The 16413-nt window shown below is 44.3% G+C and overlaps 1 protein-coding gene across 6 annotated transcripts in view; it reads left to right on the forward strand.

The window, feature by feature from the left end:
* The window catches only part of NUGGC (nuclear GTPase, germinal center associated), a 1337967-nt gene that overhangs the window by 401692 nt on the left and 919862 nt on the right, over positions 1–16413 (forward strand). For all 6 annotated transcript variants that reach the window (XR_014961415.1, XM_085604518.1, XM_085604516.1 and 3 more), the window contains one exon: positions 1200–11310. Coding sequence is in view for 5 of the 6 variants with exons in the window: in XM_085604518.1 (XP_085460644.1) it covers positions 1200–11310 (10111 nt within the window). In the remaining variant the exon portion in view is untranslated. The remainder of the gene's footprint in view (positions 1–1199; positions 11311–16413) is intronic.

A 16413-nucleotide genomic window follows, 5' to 3' on the forward strand; every position in this document is an offset into this window, starting at 1 on the left:
GCAGGTCCATAGGGATATGGTCGTCCTTACAATAATTCCTTAATTCCTACCCATTCACATCAACGAAAACCATTGCGAACCCCATCTTCTTCCTGCAGCCAGATTTTACAGAGGAAAGGGCTTTGCACACACTGGATGCCAAAAGTGCAATCCTGTATTGCATCTACAGAATGAAGTCCTTTTGTAATACAAATCAACTCTGTGTCATTTACTAAACCCCATATGGGACACCCCATCTCCAGATCGGGCATGTGCCTCGGGAGCACACTCCACATGTAAGAGTGGCCACGATAACTTTGGTTGGTAACACACCATTAGCAGATATCGTGTAGCTGCTGCCTAGTAACTATCTCCCAAATTTACTAAACACTACTCTGGACAGTCAGGCCGTCAGCAGTCAGTCATCCAAACTGTTTAAGAACAGTACTTCAAACATTTTCATAACTAGCCACCGCTTGCGGAGAAACTGCCTTGCAGTCTATGCAAACCATCCATGTCAACAACCTCACATGCTATGAACGGAAAATGTTACTTACCCTGCAACCATCTGTTCATAGCGTGTAGTACTGGAGAATTGCTTGTTTCCATCTACCTCCCCATAGCGGCTAATGATCACAGATGTTCTGATCATTTCTATTACATTATCTAATCGTTCACAATAAAACTTAAATTTATCTATATCACTACACATCCCTTGTACTACTTAATAGCTGGGCAGAAAACTATCTAAGTTGGAGTCTGTGACCTGGTGCAGTAAGGTTTAAGGGAGGGAGCTGCAAAAGATCTGGTGATCCACATTTCTTGAATGAATAACAAGTTGCAAACATCATATTCAAAGAATATGCTTCGATAATGCTACGCAATACTAACAAAAAGTTACAGGGTGAGTAACTTGTTTCTTGTGTAATGTGGGCTGTTTATAAATAGTGCCTTAGAAATTTGGCTATGGTTTATCATTTATTACGGATATGACTAGTAAGAGAGCCTGTGTTCAACAAAGACATATTTATTCCAATTTGGTCAAAATTGGCCTATGAAAGTAGGTTAATTACCCAAACTGCAAATCGTGTGCCTGGTATTCCATAGCAAATGCTCTTTGGGCTATTTTTTTTCCTTTTATTTTGGTTGAATTTGTTGCGCTGCCTGTTGGTACTTTATAGTAATACATATACTGACTACACCTTCTTTGTTTCTTTCAGGTCCAGTGGCCTGTCCTGGCCTCTGTGCAAGTTCCTGAGCTGCGAAGCCACAACTTGGCTTTTGTAAAGAAGATTGGATTTTCGGTTCTCTCCCGTCCTGTGTGGGCATCTGAAACTACTAACACGTCAAATCTTACTTTCACCATTACAACCACAGGAGAAACGGCAGCAGGGACGTCCTTTGCATCAAAGTCATCTTTATCCGCGTTGCCACTAATGAATGTTTGCACAAGCTCAAGACATGAATCTTCTGGAACTTGTTCAATACCCGATATCTCAACTTCACCAGAAACTGCGAATCCTACTGAGAAGATTTCTAGCTCGGAATCAGCTATACTTCGTTCCAAATCACCCGAATATGATATTGTGACTTCAGTTGCAAAGCTAGCATATACTTCAGACAAAGGCCCAAAGCTTATTCAGCAATCTGGCTTTTCCCAAGTGGCAGTTGACGACAGTAGCATATTACCAGTGTCTGCCTGTGAGAAACAATCACCCATTCATGAAACAAACTTTGAAATCTTGCCTGGAGTTCAAAGAACACTGAGCAACGCAAAGGAGTGTTGCATGGTCAGACAACACGATCAAGTGGAGGATCCTGTATATTCCACACAGTGTGCTTGTCAGTCTATGATTATTGATGCAAAACATGTTCCTCCCATTTCTGAATTTGTTGAAGGTGAACCGCACAAATATGGTTCTGTTTGCAAGTTGACAAACTTGGAGCAAGAAATAAAACCCATGCATAAGATTTGCCTTTCGGAAGATGTGTTACTTCAGGTTAACGATGCCCATATAAATCTTGATGCAAATGGGTTTGTGCAGGGTATGTCGCCTACAAGCACACATGATTGTTCTGTAGCCCACTCGGAAACTCTGCAAGTGGAAGAAGAAAGTGCTTCTCCAAGTCTCCACGGATTCGAGTGTGTTCGTAACGAGAATGTGTGTTCTGATTTAGCCAAACAAACAACGGATTATGCAAGTGTAGAGCATGGTCATCTTAGCACTGCTGGTGTCCGGATGTGCTTCAAGGAGTCCAATCCAGGAGATCGTATGCCAGAGTCAACAGTGGAAACCAACTATGCTGCAGACATTGCCATTTTGGCTGGGACAGTGAATAGCAGTGATAAAATGGATATACACCAGGAAGGTTCTGACATTGGTAAAATTCAAGTTTTTCCCAGTTTGACAGATCCTCTTCCCCGCCCATCTACTCTCAGTGCTGCTGCGGATGTTCATGACCAGGTCCATATAATTTCTGAAGCACCAAGTGAGAATTTCGAGGGAAGTAAAGTGATCAACGACCATGCATGCCACATAGGTCATGCAGAGATGTTTGCTGACTGTACCAAAAAACTAAGTCCTGCTATTGAAGAAATGCCTGTGTATCAGAGTTACCCAGCTGGTTATAAGGGAGATATTGCCGCTAATGCTAAAGACAGTTTGCATGGCAACACAGTGGAGGAGATTGTAGAGCCTGATGACATCAGTGAGAAATTGCTTAGAGAAGAAATTAAAAATGATTCAAAGAATATTCCATTTGTGAAAGAGCAGGATCACTGTGAGAATCACATACGCTTTCGTTCAGTAGAGTCGCTAGGGTCTGAAGGTGCCCCCTCTATGAGTGTGTCTTATGATGCCAGTTGTAAAACAGAAACACCTGTTTCTCAGTATCAGCCTCCAGTGGATACTTTCAATGTAGAGGAATCTTGCTGCCCTAGACCAGTTTCCGAGATCTCAACAGTTGGTTTCAGAAAGTCCAATGAAGTAATGCTGCAGGAAAGTATGTATGCAAGTGAACATTCTAAAAAGATAGTTCCGACTCAGATTGAGGTTGACGAAACTGGTCTACTTTCTCTTTTCAACAGAGAAAGCAAAAGTGACTTGTGTGCTCAAGAAAACGGTTCTTTAGGCAAGTGTTTGTCCATAAAGCTTTCCTCCGAACCAAAATCTGCAGAGCATGGGTCTGGTGACATCACTGACCACAGTATACATCAAATGGCTGATATGCAATCCTTTTCAGAATTCAGGGAGCATCCTGGAAGCAATAAAAACAAGACAACCTTGCAGTTGGATGACCTTTCTTGGTCTGACATTGATGTCAAAAGCCACCTCGCAAACAACCCAAGTGATTTAGATTGCAATGTTGAGTCAGGTGACCAGAGAGAGCTAGGAATTGCATCCAAACAAATTGAGTCTGTGACTTCAAAAGAAACTAGCCCTTGTGCTCCTTTGTTACCTGAAATATCAAGTGGCAAGAGAGATTTGTCTGTAAAACATGGTCAGTTACTGATAAGTATGCATCCAAGACCTACAGCAAGTGAAAAGGAAATAGACTTACTAGACACAGGTTCTGAGCTGAAGATTACGCACACAAGTGCTTTCGGAGAATCACACACAAAAGATTATAACATTGGGGATAGTGACACTGTAATGCAGAGTCCTCTCTCGTTAAACTCTTTGGATGCCATGAAGAAGGGAGCAAAAGTCACTGATAAGTTCACAGTGTTAAGTACTGGAAATGAGCAGGCTTACTGCCCTCCCATTTCATTAAGTAAATCAGCAGAGGAAATGCAACTTACAGAGTCTCCCACAAGTGGGTTTTCTAATAAGCCCTTTAAGGATGTTTGCAAATGTGATGTACTTCAAGTAAATGTGCTATGCCCACCTCGGATACAAACTCGCTGTCCTGTGTTAACTGACCAGGAAACTGTGACTCTTCCAGACAACTGCTTGAGAGCTGGAGATGTGAAATCTCTAATTTGTGACGCTTCTTCTGTTGAATCGATAAGTGTCACAAATGTGAATGTGGAGGAGAAATTAAAAGAATCTAATAATCAGACATGCAGATTAATGCTATCAGTGCCTGACTCTAATGAAAAGATCAAAGCAGATTCCTCTGAGCTGAAGCCAGAAGAGGCATTCTCTGACAATAACAGACAAATAGTTGCAGTACAAAGGTTTCAACAGACTGAAAAGGATGACGGTCTAAGCCCTAATTTAGATGCTACTCATCTTGAAACATATACTACAAGGGGAGAAGATATGCCTTTATGTGAGGCACCTCTACAAAAAGGACCAGTTGAATTTGCAAGTGGCACATCTTCAAGATCCATCCCCGCAATAGGTCCTGACAGTTTAACCAGTGTTAAAGGACACAACCATTCAACCATAACAGATATTTTGCAAACCAACAATCTCCTCAATTCTGGCTCCATGCCACTTCCAGCCACAAGATGTAATAGGTTTTCCTCTTTAATGGGCAGTATAATAATGCCATTTTCCAATAAGAGACTTAATGACAACACAGAAGGTGAAAACGAAATGGAAGAAAAAAATGTCAGCGAAGCTGGCATGAAGGTTGAAGACCAGGAAAATGAAGCCAGTGAGATTGAGGTGAAGGAAAATGAGGCCAAGGAGGTTGAGACTAAGGAGGTTGTTGAAGCCAACAAAGAAAAGGCCACAGAGGTTGAGGCCAAAGAAACAATTATCATGGAGCTTGAGGCCAGTGAGCTCAAAGACCAGGAAAAAGTGGCCAAGGAGATTGATGCAATGAAGGATCATACGATTGAGAATGCTTCCCAGAAGGATGCAGAAAAAAAAGATTCTTGTGATAACATAAGTAAAATGCTTAGTGAGAAACCTTTGCTTATGCCGAGTAGTCCTCAGTGTGATTTGTGCTTTTCCAATACCCTGCATGAGACAGACACTCCATCCATTGCGTTGCCAATTCTTGTGGGTAAGGATGTTTCTGAAATGTATATCAAACCTTCTTTAGAACAGCTAGACAGCAGTGTTGGCTCTACACAGAGCAGTGTGCAAGTTGATGAAGTTGAACCTTCCCACAGCAGTTTGGAACTCGACTCATCTGAGAAAGGTGATCAGGCAGGGCACTTGAAGCCTGAGATTGAAAGGACATTTGAGATCGGTCTGACCAGCCTGAAAAATTCTTGTAGATCGAGCACGAGTAATTCTGGTGAGCACCCTAGCACTGTTAGAAGTGGCATGTTTGATGTCCTGGCAGATGGTGTAAATGAGGTTTTGTATTTGGAGACGTGCAAATCATTGAGAAGCCATGAACTGAGACTGCATGTTTCAGATACTGAATGTGTAAATGAGGATAGAACACCTCACATTGATGGCAAGAAGGAATTATTAAATGAGGCAAAATCCAACAAAGCACAACTTACAACCTCCATTAACAGAAATGTGGCCCGATTCGAAGAAAACCATGAACCTTGTGAGAAGCCAGAAACGGAACTTGTTGAATGCTTTTTAAACAAAGAAGAGCATGTCCCAAATTGTACAGCAAAGAAACCATTACCAGTTCCTCTTTTATCGTCAGAAATGCATGATAGGAATGTTGTTGCCTCTTCTATTGAAAGTACCAGCCAGTGTGAGCTTCCATTGATGGTGCAGGAGCAGGATAAACATGGTGAAGATCAAGAGGATCAAAACAGCATGGATACCGACTGCCAGCACAATGCTCCAAACAAAGATAGCAGACAAAAGACCAGTCTGGAGAGCCACCCAGAATTAAGATTGGCTTCTGACAAGGATATCGGAGATCTTGATTTTGTGGCTGCTCTCAAAGTTTCTGAAACAGCCATTGAATCAGAGGTCTCACACGGAGGGAAGAAAATGGTAAAATGTCAAATGAACGGAAATGATGAGTTTGACAACATTTCCTCTTTAGGAGAGACTGGACCTCGGCATTATGATAACATGTCAGATTCTGGTAGAGGAGATGAGATAGGAACTCGGAAACGTTTATCTGAAATCAGCAAGTCAACACAACATGCCTTTCCATCTTCACCTATAGAAGTCTCTGACAGAACAACTGATTTCCATTTAAAGGGACATGACCGAATTCTGCTCCCCAGCTGCAACAACCTGAGCCAAGATTTCCTGCCTGGCATGTTACCAAGTAAGCTGCAGGAAGATGGTGATATGGAGTTCGTAGAACCATGCTCACCCCGCAGTGGCCCATTTCTAGATTCTAAAAGTGAGGCTCTCGATTCAATGTCTGATATGTCTCTGAGTATCATTGATGCAGATGTTAAGGAAGACTGTTCTGACAATAGGAACAAAAAAAGGACATTCATGGAAGTTTTGAATCCTGAAGAGGAGTCCTGTCCTCCCAAAAAAACATGCCTTTCACTATCTTCTTCTGAGTCTCTACTTATTGTTGACCCCAAGGACTATCGTGCTAAGCTTGTTGGAAACCTTGTTAGAGAGTTCTTGAAATATTGGCACTGCACTCAAAGCACTTCAGTTGGTGAGGGTCACATGGATGTTCGTAAAAATGCTGCACAAGAGTCAGGCCTAGTAGCATTACTTGTCAAAAGTTTTTTTCTGAAGCCTTTGAACAGCAGTGGCAACATGGAAAAAGGCAAAATGCTAAAGTATGTGACTGTTGGTTCACTCAATGGCAATGAATGGCCCAAAGGACATTCTGAAATTGATAACTGGAAAAGTGTCTCTGTTGAGGAAAGTGCTGTAAATGCGTCAAGTGTGTCTAAAGAAGAGAGAGACGTCTGCACACCTGGCTTGAACAAAATGGATAACCAATACAGAAATTACGATGCTCCTGAACTCCCAGATGCTACTTCACTTGGATATGAAAAAGAAATAATTAGTGATAAATATAGAACCTGCGATGACGAAAGAATTTCTAAAGATAAATCCGGTTTGATCAGTGTAAATTTAGAAGAAATGGGTAAGTGCCCAGAAAAGCAAATGGAGACTGGTTCTAAATCAGTTTCAAATGTTCACGTTGATCGTGAAGTGAAAGATAAAGATTGTGGGGAAAATTCTTTCAGCTGTGATGAGTCTCTTCATTGCTCCAGTGGAAGCCAGTGCAGGATCCAAGGGGACATCAAAGACAGGGACTTACCTTCCTCCATGCCTGAAGTCAGACTCCTGGAAGAGAATTCATTGAGTACAAATGTTTACAATGCTTTTTCTCCTATGGAAACAGATCAGATAAATGTTTGTTCTGAAAAAGACACCCATAGTTCTGATATTCATATGAAAGAATTGCTTCTGAATACAACCCTGCCAGGCTGTGCAGATAATGATAAAATAGAAGGGCAGTTTAAAGAAGCTGTCTTGGATCCTAATCAAACAGTCTGTACTTCAGAGTGCCATAGTTCTGCTCATTCACCATCTGCTAATTATGAATTGGGCCAGGATAGTATTAGCACATCAAAAACACTTCACTGTTTAGCAAGTAGATTACAACCCGATTCTGTGAAATCATCTTGGCCAGTTCGCTTGGATACAGATGACATGATGACAAGTGATGCAAGTCAAACTGGCACTCAAGATGTTACTTTCAGTTTTAAGGAATCTTCAAGTTTCTCGGTGGGTGAACAGTGCACGGCCCAAGGACCTATCAAACAGCTTGATGACTCTTTCCTTGATCAGAAAGTAGCAGTAGCCAACTCGCAAAAAGGAGCTGGAAAAGATAAAAATTCTGATGAAGACCTGGGCCAGAGTTGTCCTGCAAATTTAAAGATATTGAAATGCTTGGAAATCCAAGTGGGGTCTGAAGCTTCAATAACTAAGTTTGCAAGCAAACTGCAACAGACTGCTTTTGAAGAAAACACATTAAATAGAATGATAGCTTTAGACAGGGAAGAGAAGTCCTGCACAGTGGATGTTTCTTCTGTCTTCATAGAAGAAATCACCAGTGCATGTAAGGAAAATGACGAGGATGAAACTCTTACCATAGATAAAACTGACAATGCCAGCGTCTCTTCAACACAAAAGATCCACACCCCAGGAAATAAATTGTCAGTTGAGAAATCATCACCTTTTGTTGACGATGGAAAAGAACACCTGCATGAGGAAAATACTGTAAGTGAAAACCAAGTCCTTAACCTGGGTAATGCCAAGTCTCCGAGTTTCCCAGCCAAAACGCAAAATACATTGGAAAAAACAATTGAACATCTTGCTGTGTCCTCTGCCTCATCGGAAGTAAAAAATATCAGTATAGCACATTCAGATATCCAAAATTCACATTTATCCAAAGAAATACAGGAACAACCATGTCTAGTTTTCTCTCATTCAGAACAATTAGAATTTAAAAGTTCAAACAGCAATTCATCATCTCAGATAGCTGGCGGTGAGCGAAAAATAGAAGTAAATACAACTTCTAGTGATCAAGCCGTCTCCTCTGAAAGTGACTGGTCCAGTTTGTTATCTTGCAGTCAAACTGAAATTTTAGATCCTACTGATAACTCTAGTGAGTCCTCTTTTTTGGAAAACGAGGCAGCTGATTCTACAGAAGATGTGGGAATTGATCAGGAAAGAACCGTTGCAGCAATTGGGATCTCCTGTTCAGATGCTACCTATGATAGTGAATATTCAAATGCAGCATCATCCCCCTGTGTTGAAAGCGTCAGGATTGAGATAGACAGCGATGAAGATGCCTTCAATGCCAATCAAGTGAGTACTTCAGAGGATGAGGAGTGGTCTAGTTGTTTATCTGGTAGCCGACTTGTGATTGTTGAAAAGACAAACAAGTCTTTGATGCTTGAAGAGGAGATGGAGTCTAGAGAGATGAATGGTAAAAAACAAGAAACCTGTAGTGAGGGAATAGGAATTTCAGCTATTCAGTGTGCAAACGGAGAACCCTGTTCAAAAAGTGACTTTGAAAATGAGATAATAAGTGCATCGTTGACAAGCCAGTTGATTATGGATCGAGATCGTGAAGTAGGATGCCTCACTGCTGCATCGAACCCATCGTCCGGCAGCCAGGGCAGTATTTTATCTGTTTCTGAAAACGAAGATGGCTCCTCTGTGGGCCTTGAGGAGGAAATAAATTACATTTCCACTGACTCTGAAAAGGAAGAGAGTGATTATAAAGAAATGGATATGGTTGGTATTGATAATTTTAAAGAAGCAACAGTAACTCTGGTGGATAACGATGTAGCAGCGAGACAGTATAAGGAAGGAAACCTGAATGGAAACAAACCTATTACTTTAGATGGTGATAAGCCACAGAGTGCAATATGCAGCGAATGCAGTATTCAAGAGATTACTGCAGACTTACCTGTTCAAACTGCAGTTAATAGTGGTAGAAGCAGTGCATCTGAGGAACTAGATAAGGTCAGTTTTGGATTTTCAAACCAGATCCCGTGTTCAGAAAGTATAATGGATGCTAACAATTCAGATGCAGCTGCAGTTCAAAACTCCCTTGATAACAACGTATACATAGACCATTGCTATAATTTAGGACATGCCAATTCATCAGGTTCTTCATTTGGAAGCCACTGCAGCCTTAGCGATTGTTCAGAAGACACCGATCTGTCTTCTTTGGTGATAGACGAGCAGACTGACTCCCAAGTTTCCGATTGCAAAAATCAATCGCTTCTTCATGAAGAAAGAGGAGAGATTGGAGGGGGTTGTTTAGATGCATCATATCCTTCAGAGAACCAAAGGGGTTCCAAATATCTTGGTCGCTGTGCAAATGATGTGTTGGAGGAGCAGAACCAGGTTAGATGTGGATCAACAGATGTAATGCAGCATTCGAAAATTCAAGTAAATTCTGGAGATTCACACGCATCGTCGTGCCCTGCTCTTAAAGCTGGAGACACGAAAGACCTTGACCATAATGAGCCCTGTGGAAAACAGTCCTCTGCATCTTATCCCCCATGTGTCAACCAAGACACCATTGCAAATATTAATGTAGTGAAAGTATCTCCGATTTCATTAAGAGTTGAAAGAACTGAGTCACAAACATCAAAAATGATTGAGGCACCTGCTCAAATGGGGATTTGTGTAGTTGTTGAAGCCTACTCGGCAGAATCAAAAGCAACCTCCCCAGTTCGGTGTGACAGTGACAGGAAAGTGAGTGCTGAATCTAGCTTTCAAGAGGTCAAGAACGATTTGGATGATCCCACTGTCAAAAAAGATATTGCTTGTGTCCAGTTGATTAACAATAAGATCACAAATGAGTCTATAAATGAGAAAGGTGAGATCAGTATTGGTTGTAAATCTAAACTTGACGATTTAGCCAGTCAAAATGTTATTGGTGTTTCGAATTCAGTAGATTTAGACAAGACTGTTTCTACATCAGATGCCAAATGCAGGTTTAGAGAAGTCTCTAAAGATATTGGCAAATACTCCCTTGCATCAGAGGAATTTGATGGGAATGTTGAAAAAACAGCTAAGACTTTCTCAGGCACAGGAGTGGCACTGGTTGAATTTTCCACAACTATTTCAAATACAGCAGCACAAGAATCACCCAATGTTGAACTTAATGGAAAGGAGTTTGTACATGAAGCAAGCACAGTTGTTGGTGTAGATGTTAATGAAGCAATTCAGTGTGATATCCTACAGGCCACCAAAGATTTGGGTGACTCCTCCCTCAATCTGGAACAATGCAAAATGCAAATGGAAAAAGCAGATGATGGGACATGCAAACTAGAAAATATAAAAGACATTGACAATTTTGATACAAACAACTCACTTGCCAGTGATGATGAAGAGATTCTGACTATTACTGAATCCAAAGATTCATATTTACAGTTTACAAAGTCGCTCGATTGTGGTGGCACAGGACAGCCTTTCACAGAAGGGTCAATAGACAATAGTGGCTGGTCATTTTCTTCTAATACATATGAACAGACGCCAGAAGAAGATTGTAGCAGTACCAACAATACAGGACAAGTAAAAGAAAGAAGTGAAAAAGCTCTGGGACTTTGTGGTGAGATTGCAGAAACCTGTAGCTCTACACATACTTTCCAGCTGAGAGTTAGCAGTGACACATCATTGTGGAGTGTAAAAGCACTAGATAGCTGCAACAATGAAAAAGACAATTTCACTGTATCACAAACTGAGAAAGACCACAGGCATACGTATACACTTCTGTCTGAGAACGTAAACCACCCAGATGAGGAGGCTAGCTCTTTTACTTGCTCAAAAGAAAAAAAGCCCGGTCCAGGAGGTTATGGTGACAAAAAGGAGCATGCAATTGGGTTTCAGTCTGAAAATAATTCCTCACGAATGGCGTTTGCATGCACCGTTTCACATACTGAATGCCAGCGGTTGCCTCCTGATCACCATTCCGCTACTGCCAGTCGTGTGGATTCACTATCCAAAGGTATATCTTTGTGAAAGGGTTTGTGTGTTAATTCAGTTTCTGGTTGAAGGACAAATCCTGGATTGATTGTGTGTGTGTGTGTAGTGGCTAGCATCTACAAAACCAAGAGCAAAAGATCCTGTAGGACATTTTATACCCTTGTGATTTTGCTAAATTAGGTGTTAATTGCATTTGCTCCAGCTGTAGCATCCAACTTAAATTAGGACATGATGGTAAATTGCATTCCTCCTATGTTGCAATGAGCATTTGCCACTAGGCCTTTCCTTGGTGTAAATCACCCATGATAACCAACGTTCAAATGATATTCCCTTCCTCAGCATTTGACTGCATGAAGTTAAAAATTTGCATTGGAGGCTGCCTTTTATGTGCCTTTTTTCCTTTTCACCTCTGTATTTGATTGACATCTTTGTAACGGTCTCCCTCTTGGATTTTCCCAGTTCCTGGTTTAGGTGTTTGGCAGGCTTCAGCATTTGCCTATGACTCAAGTTGGGTTCAAGCTATGCTACTTGTGCCAGTGACACTCCCAGTTATGTGGCGCAGACCTGCACTGTTTGTGCTTGTGGTGCCACAGCCCAAGCAACACCGGTTGGATTGCGCGCTCTGTGACTGTCACCAGTTGTGGTCCTTTAGTAACATACTCTTTATTAGACGTTGTTTGTTTTAATGCTCTTTCTCTTCCAGTCGAGGAAAACGAGCACTACTGGACCCCAACTTTGGTGATTGAAGTTGTTTGACAGTGGTGTCCTTGGGTCCGTCCTTCTATGGCTCTAAGAAAGAGGATGTGGCATAACGGTCAGAGCTGCCGACTACGGAGTTGGGGACTCAGGTTTGAGTCTCGGCGTCGGCTCACCATCCTTTGATTCTGGGCAAAATCTGTAAATCTCCCCAGAGCAGCCCTGCCTTTTAGGTCACATCAAAGTTGCGGCATGGAGTACTGGGATCAGAGGACATGCACCCTTTAGCATTTGAGGCCTCCTGGCTGTTTGGGAAGTCCCTCGACTCTACTAGCAATGTGTGCCCACACACTGGTCACCTGCAGTGGCAAGCGGGCTTCTCAGGTCACTGTGGAAATGCTGGTCTGCGCACTATTAATGAGTGTTAATGTCCCTTCAAGTAGATAGCCAAATGAACTGAAGTGACCTCTCTCAGCTCGGGTCAGCCCCAGACGTACTCCACACATACGTTTGTGTCTTCTGGCTGATCCTTGCACTGGTAACACAGATGGGTTTCTCCTCCTGTACAATTTCTCCTCCTCCCCTCTCCAAGCAAACAGGTAACCTCCACAGCTTCTCCTGCAAGTTGTGCAGACTTCTGGTGTTGTCCTTTCAACTCTGAGATACTGGTTGTGAGGCAGGCACCAGCTATAATAGACACTGAAGAACACTACCTTCCTTTGTTAAAAAGAACCTGTAACAAAGTGGGGTGGTTTAGATCGGAAATTTATTGTCATTTTCTGGACCGGAGACGTGAATCCACAGCCTCAGGCTCTGGAACCAGGAATGGTTCCATTACTAGTGTAATTTTCTGGCTGTAGTGCAGGCACAGCCTTTGTGCAAGGTGAGCCTCTCACAGCAGATAGTGAGTGTCCGAACCCCTTTCTGAGGGTCATGAGGCACACAGGAGTTACTGGCCCAACGGTGCTAGTCAAGGCCTTTTATTCCTTCTGTCTCAGGACCCAACCTTTAATAGATCCTGAGCAACTGGGCCTAGTACCCCTGCTGCACTTGACTCTCAGTGCAAGACGTTAACGAGCAGGAATCCTCGGGTGGGGGCGAGGGGGCAGGAGGGGTTAGGCATGTATACAGATTAGGGAACACAGCTCATAACTCAAAAAGCGCACAGAAGCTGCATAAAATGAATGTCCAGCCAAATATTTCTTTTATTTAAAACAAATAAATAAACAATAGTATTTTATTTCTAACTCTACTCATTCAAAGGAAGGCTACAATACATTTCCACCTTGAGGTCAGGGCTCTAGTGTTTGATTGACAAGTCCCTGAACCACCCGTTCCTCTCAATCTGAACGGGTTTATTCCCTATTCACTGGTGGCTGCTTCCAGCGAATTCTCACTAGCAGCCTTCATCGCAGGAGTCCACTCTGACTCGTTATATACAGTCAAAAGGCCCGGTAGACCCATAACAACTCTAACCCGATCCAGATGAAGCATGCACCATCTTGGAGGCGCCCCGCCTGCATGCTTTCTTAACAGTTCTGGTGCTGCTCAGGTGAGTCGGCTGCACATGTACTTAGCATAATCACTTGGCAAGCCCAGGCACTCTCCTTGCCCTACTCAATTGTGCTCTGCCAGCAATCGGAGGTGTTTCCGATCTCCTCCTGCGGGGTAAGTTTCCATGTTCTCATTGCTCCTGGTGAACTGCTGGTCACAGCTGCTCACAGTTCACGGGCTCCTGCCTGATCAAATATGTCATAATTATTACCAGCAGCCCCTCCTGGCCTACGGGTTTGCCACGCAAGGCTTCACACCTTTTCACACACGGTCCTTAACGCAACCCCTCCTTCTGACATACGGGGTTGCTGCTACGGTGTTGCACAGGGTTTGGCCCTGATCCCAAGTCATCCTTTTCCATTGTAGCCCCTTGTGACTTACTGGGTCTCCTCAACCGTGCCAGCACAGGCTTCTGCCCTTACTGCACAACAATCTTTTACACGGCTATCTTAATGGCCACCCTTTCCTGGCACACGGGTTGCTGACTCAATCCTGCACAAGGGCAACAACCCGTTCAGTGCAGCAGCCATCTCCTCAGATCTTGCACTGGGAGTCCACTCTACAGAGCTCCCCCCTGGGCCTCCTCCCTCCAACACTCTCCTCTTCCTTACATAGACCGAACTCCTGAGGCGGAAAGCCGGGAGCAACGAACGTGCACATAGAAATTTGTATTTTACGCTGTATTTTGTGTGTACTTTTTAAAATTTTTACCTTTGGCAACACTCTCGCTACTTTCCCTCCCCCGCACAGCCGATCTGAACGCTGTCGCGGGCCGCCATTCACTGCCACGTCATTCTGGGGAAGCCTGGTCAGGCCACGCCCCCTTCATCACGGGCCACGCCCCCCCCCCGCCTTATAACGCGCCAATTCACAGGCGCTGGCAGATAGACCGAACTCCTGAGGCGGAAAGCCGGGAGCAACGAACGTGCACATAGAAATTTGTATTTTACGCTGTATTTTGTGTGTACTTTAAAAATTTTACCTTTGGCAACACTCTCGCTACTTTCCCTCCCCCGCACAGCCGATCTGAACGCTGTCGCGGGCCGCCATTCACTGCCACGTCATTCTGGGGAAGCCTGGTCAGGCCACGCCCCCTTCATCACGGGTCACGCCCCCCCGCCTTATAACGCGCCAATTCACAGGCGCTGGCAGATAGACCGAACTCCTGAGGCGGAAAGCCGGGAGCAACGAACGTGCACATAGAAATTTGTATTTTACGCTGTATTTTGTGTGTACTTTTTAAAAATTTTACCTTTGGCAACACTCTCGCTACTTTCCCTCCCCCGCACAGCCGATCTGAACGCTGTCGCGGGCCGCCATTCACTGCCACGTCATTCTGGGGAAGCCTGGTCAGGCCACGCCCTCTTCATCACGGGCCACGCCCCTTCCTGTTCTTCACTTACATAAACCATGTGCCTCCCACGGCCGCGCAGCGGACGGGCGCAGCGGGCGCGCCGGCGGCGCGCCAAAGGCAAGCCCGTCTGCGCCCGTCCGCGCCAGGACGGGCCTGAGGGCATGCCATCCCGCTTTGCCTATTACATATTCCTCCCAAGTACTCAGGGACTTTCAGCACACTGCAACTTTACCACCTCCTATGGCTTTACATCGCATTACTTCGGCGGGCCTCATGCGCCCCAACCAACCCTTCCTCAAAGGCTACATACCCCAAGCATTGGCACCAGCGAGCACCACATTTCTCAAGGTATCTTACCTTAACACCCGCTCACTGGTGAAGCACTCTGAGGATATTTTTATCCTGTTAACTAGCTGGAACCCCGATATGCTTTTACTCACAGAAACTTGGCTCACACCAGAGTCCATGCCGGACATCCTGGCAGCCCTCCCCCCCGATTACTACATCCTCTGCGCAGACCGCCCTGGCGATCGGCCTGGTGGTGGGGTGGCGGCCATTATTTCTAAACGCCTTAAATCCATATCTTCATACTCCCTTCCTCTACCTCAGGTGGAGAACCTAGTTATTAACTTGCAGACGGATGCTGAGCCCCTCACTCTTCTCTTACTATACCGGCCCCCATATCCCATGCCATCTTTTTCCGCAATTCTTAGTGAACAACTATCCTCCCTTCTTATATCGCATTCCCATCTCGCCATTTTCGGCGACCTGAATTACTGGTTCGGCGATAGCCACGCCGGCTCTCATGCCACTGAGCTTTTTGAGATGCTTAAAAGCTTGAACCTTGTCCAACACGTCTCCCAACCTACTCATATCAAGGGACACGTCTTGGACCAGATCTGGACCTGCAACCTGGAGCTGTCCCCACCAGACATACGTCCGTGTGCCTGGTCCGACCATCACTTGGTAGACACTACCATCACGGTTGCTGCTCAGACCCCCGATCCCTTGATGGCCGGTGGCCATGCCCGTAAATGGAGTTCATATGACTCCCAGGGATTTCTAACTGCCCTGGCTGACTCCTCCCCGGTGATTTCCGACCCCCCCGACATGGACGGGCTGGAACAAAAAGTGGCCACCTGGCTTGAGTCGGCCAGCGACTTGTTTGCCCCTTTGGTCAAATTTCCCTGCACCAAACATAGGAACTCTCACAGGTGGTTCTCCGATGACCTTAAAGCCCGGAAACTCAAAACACGCCAGCTGGAACGCATCTGGAGACACGATTATTCTGACCTAGCCAAACAATCTTTTCTGACCGCTCGCAAAGAATTTAAAATAGCTATTCGCTCAGCTAAATCCGAACACTTCGCCAGTAGGATATCCCAGGCAGCTAATAAATCTAAGGAGGTGTTCAGAGTTATGAACGAGTTAACCACAGATGATAGGACCCTACTAGCCCAGACTCCCACGCAGGAGGCCTGCGACACCTTGAACTCGTATTTTCCAGAAAAAATTTCTTCT

Source organism: Triturus cristatus, chromosome 5_1, assembly GCF_964204655.1.
Source record: "Triturus cristatus chromosome 5_1, aTriCri1.1, whole genome shotgun sequence".
Taxonomy (NCBI): domain Eukaryota; kingdom Metazoa; phylum Chordata; class Amphibia; order Caudata; family Salamandridae; genus Triturus; species Triturus cristatus.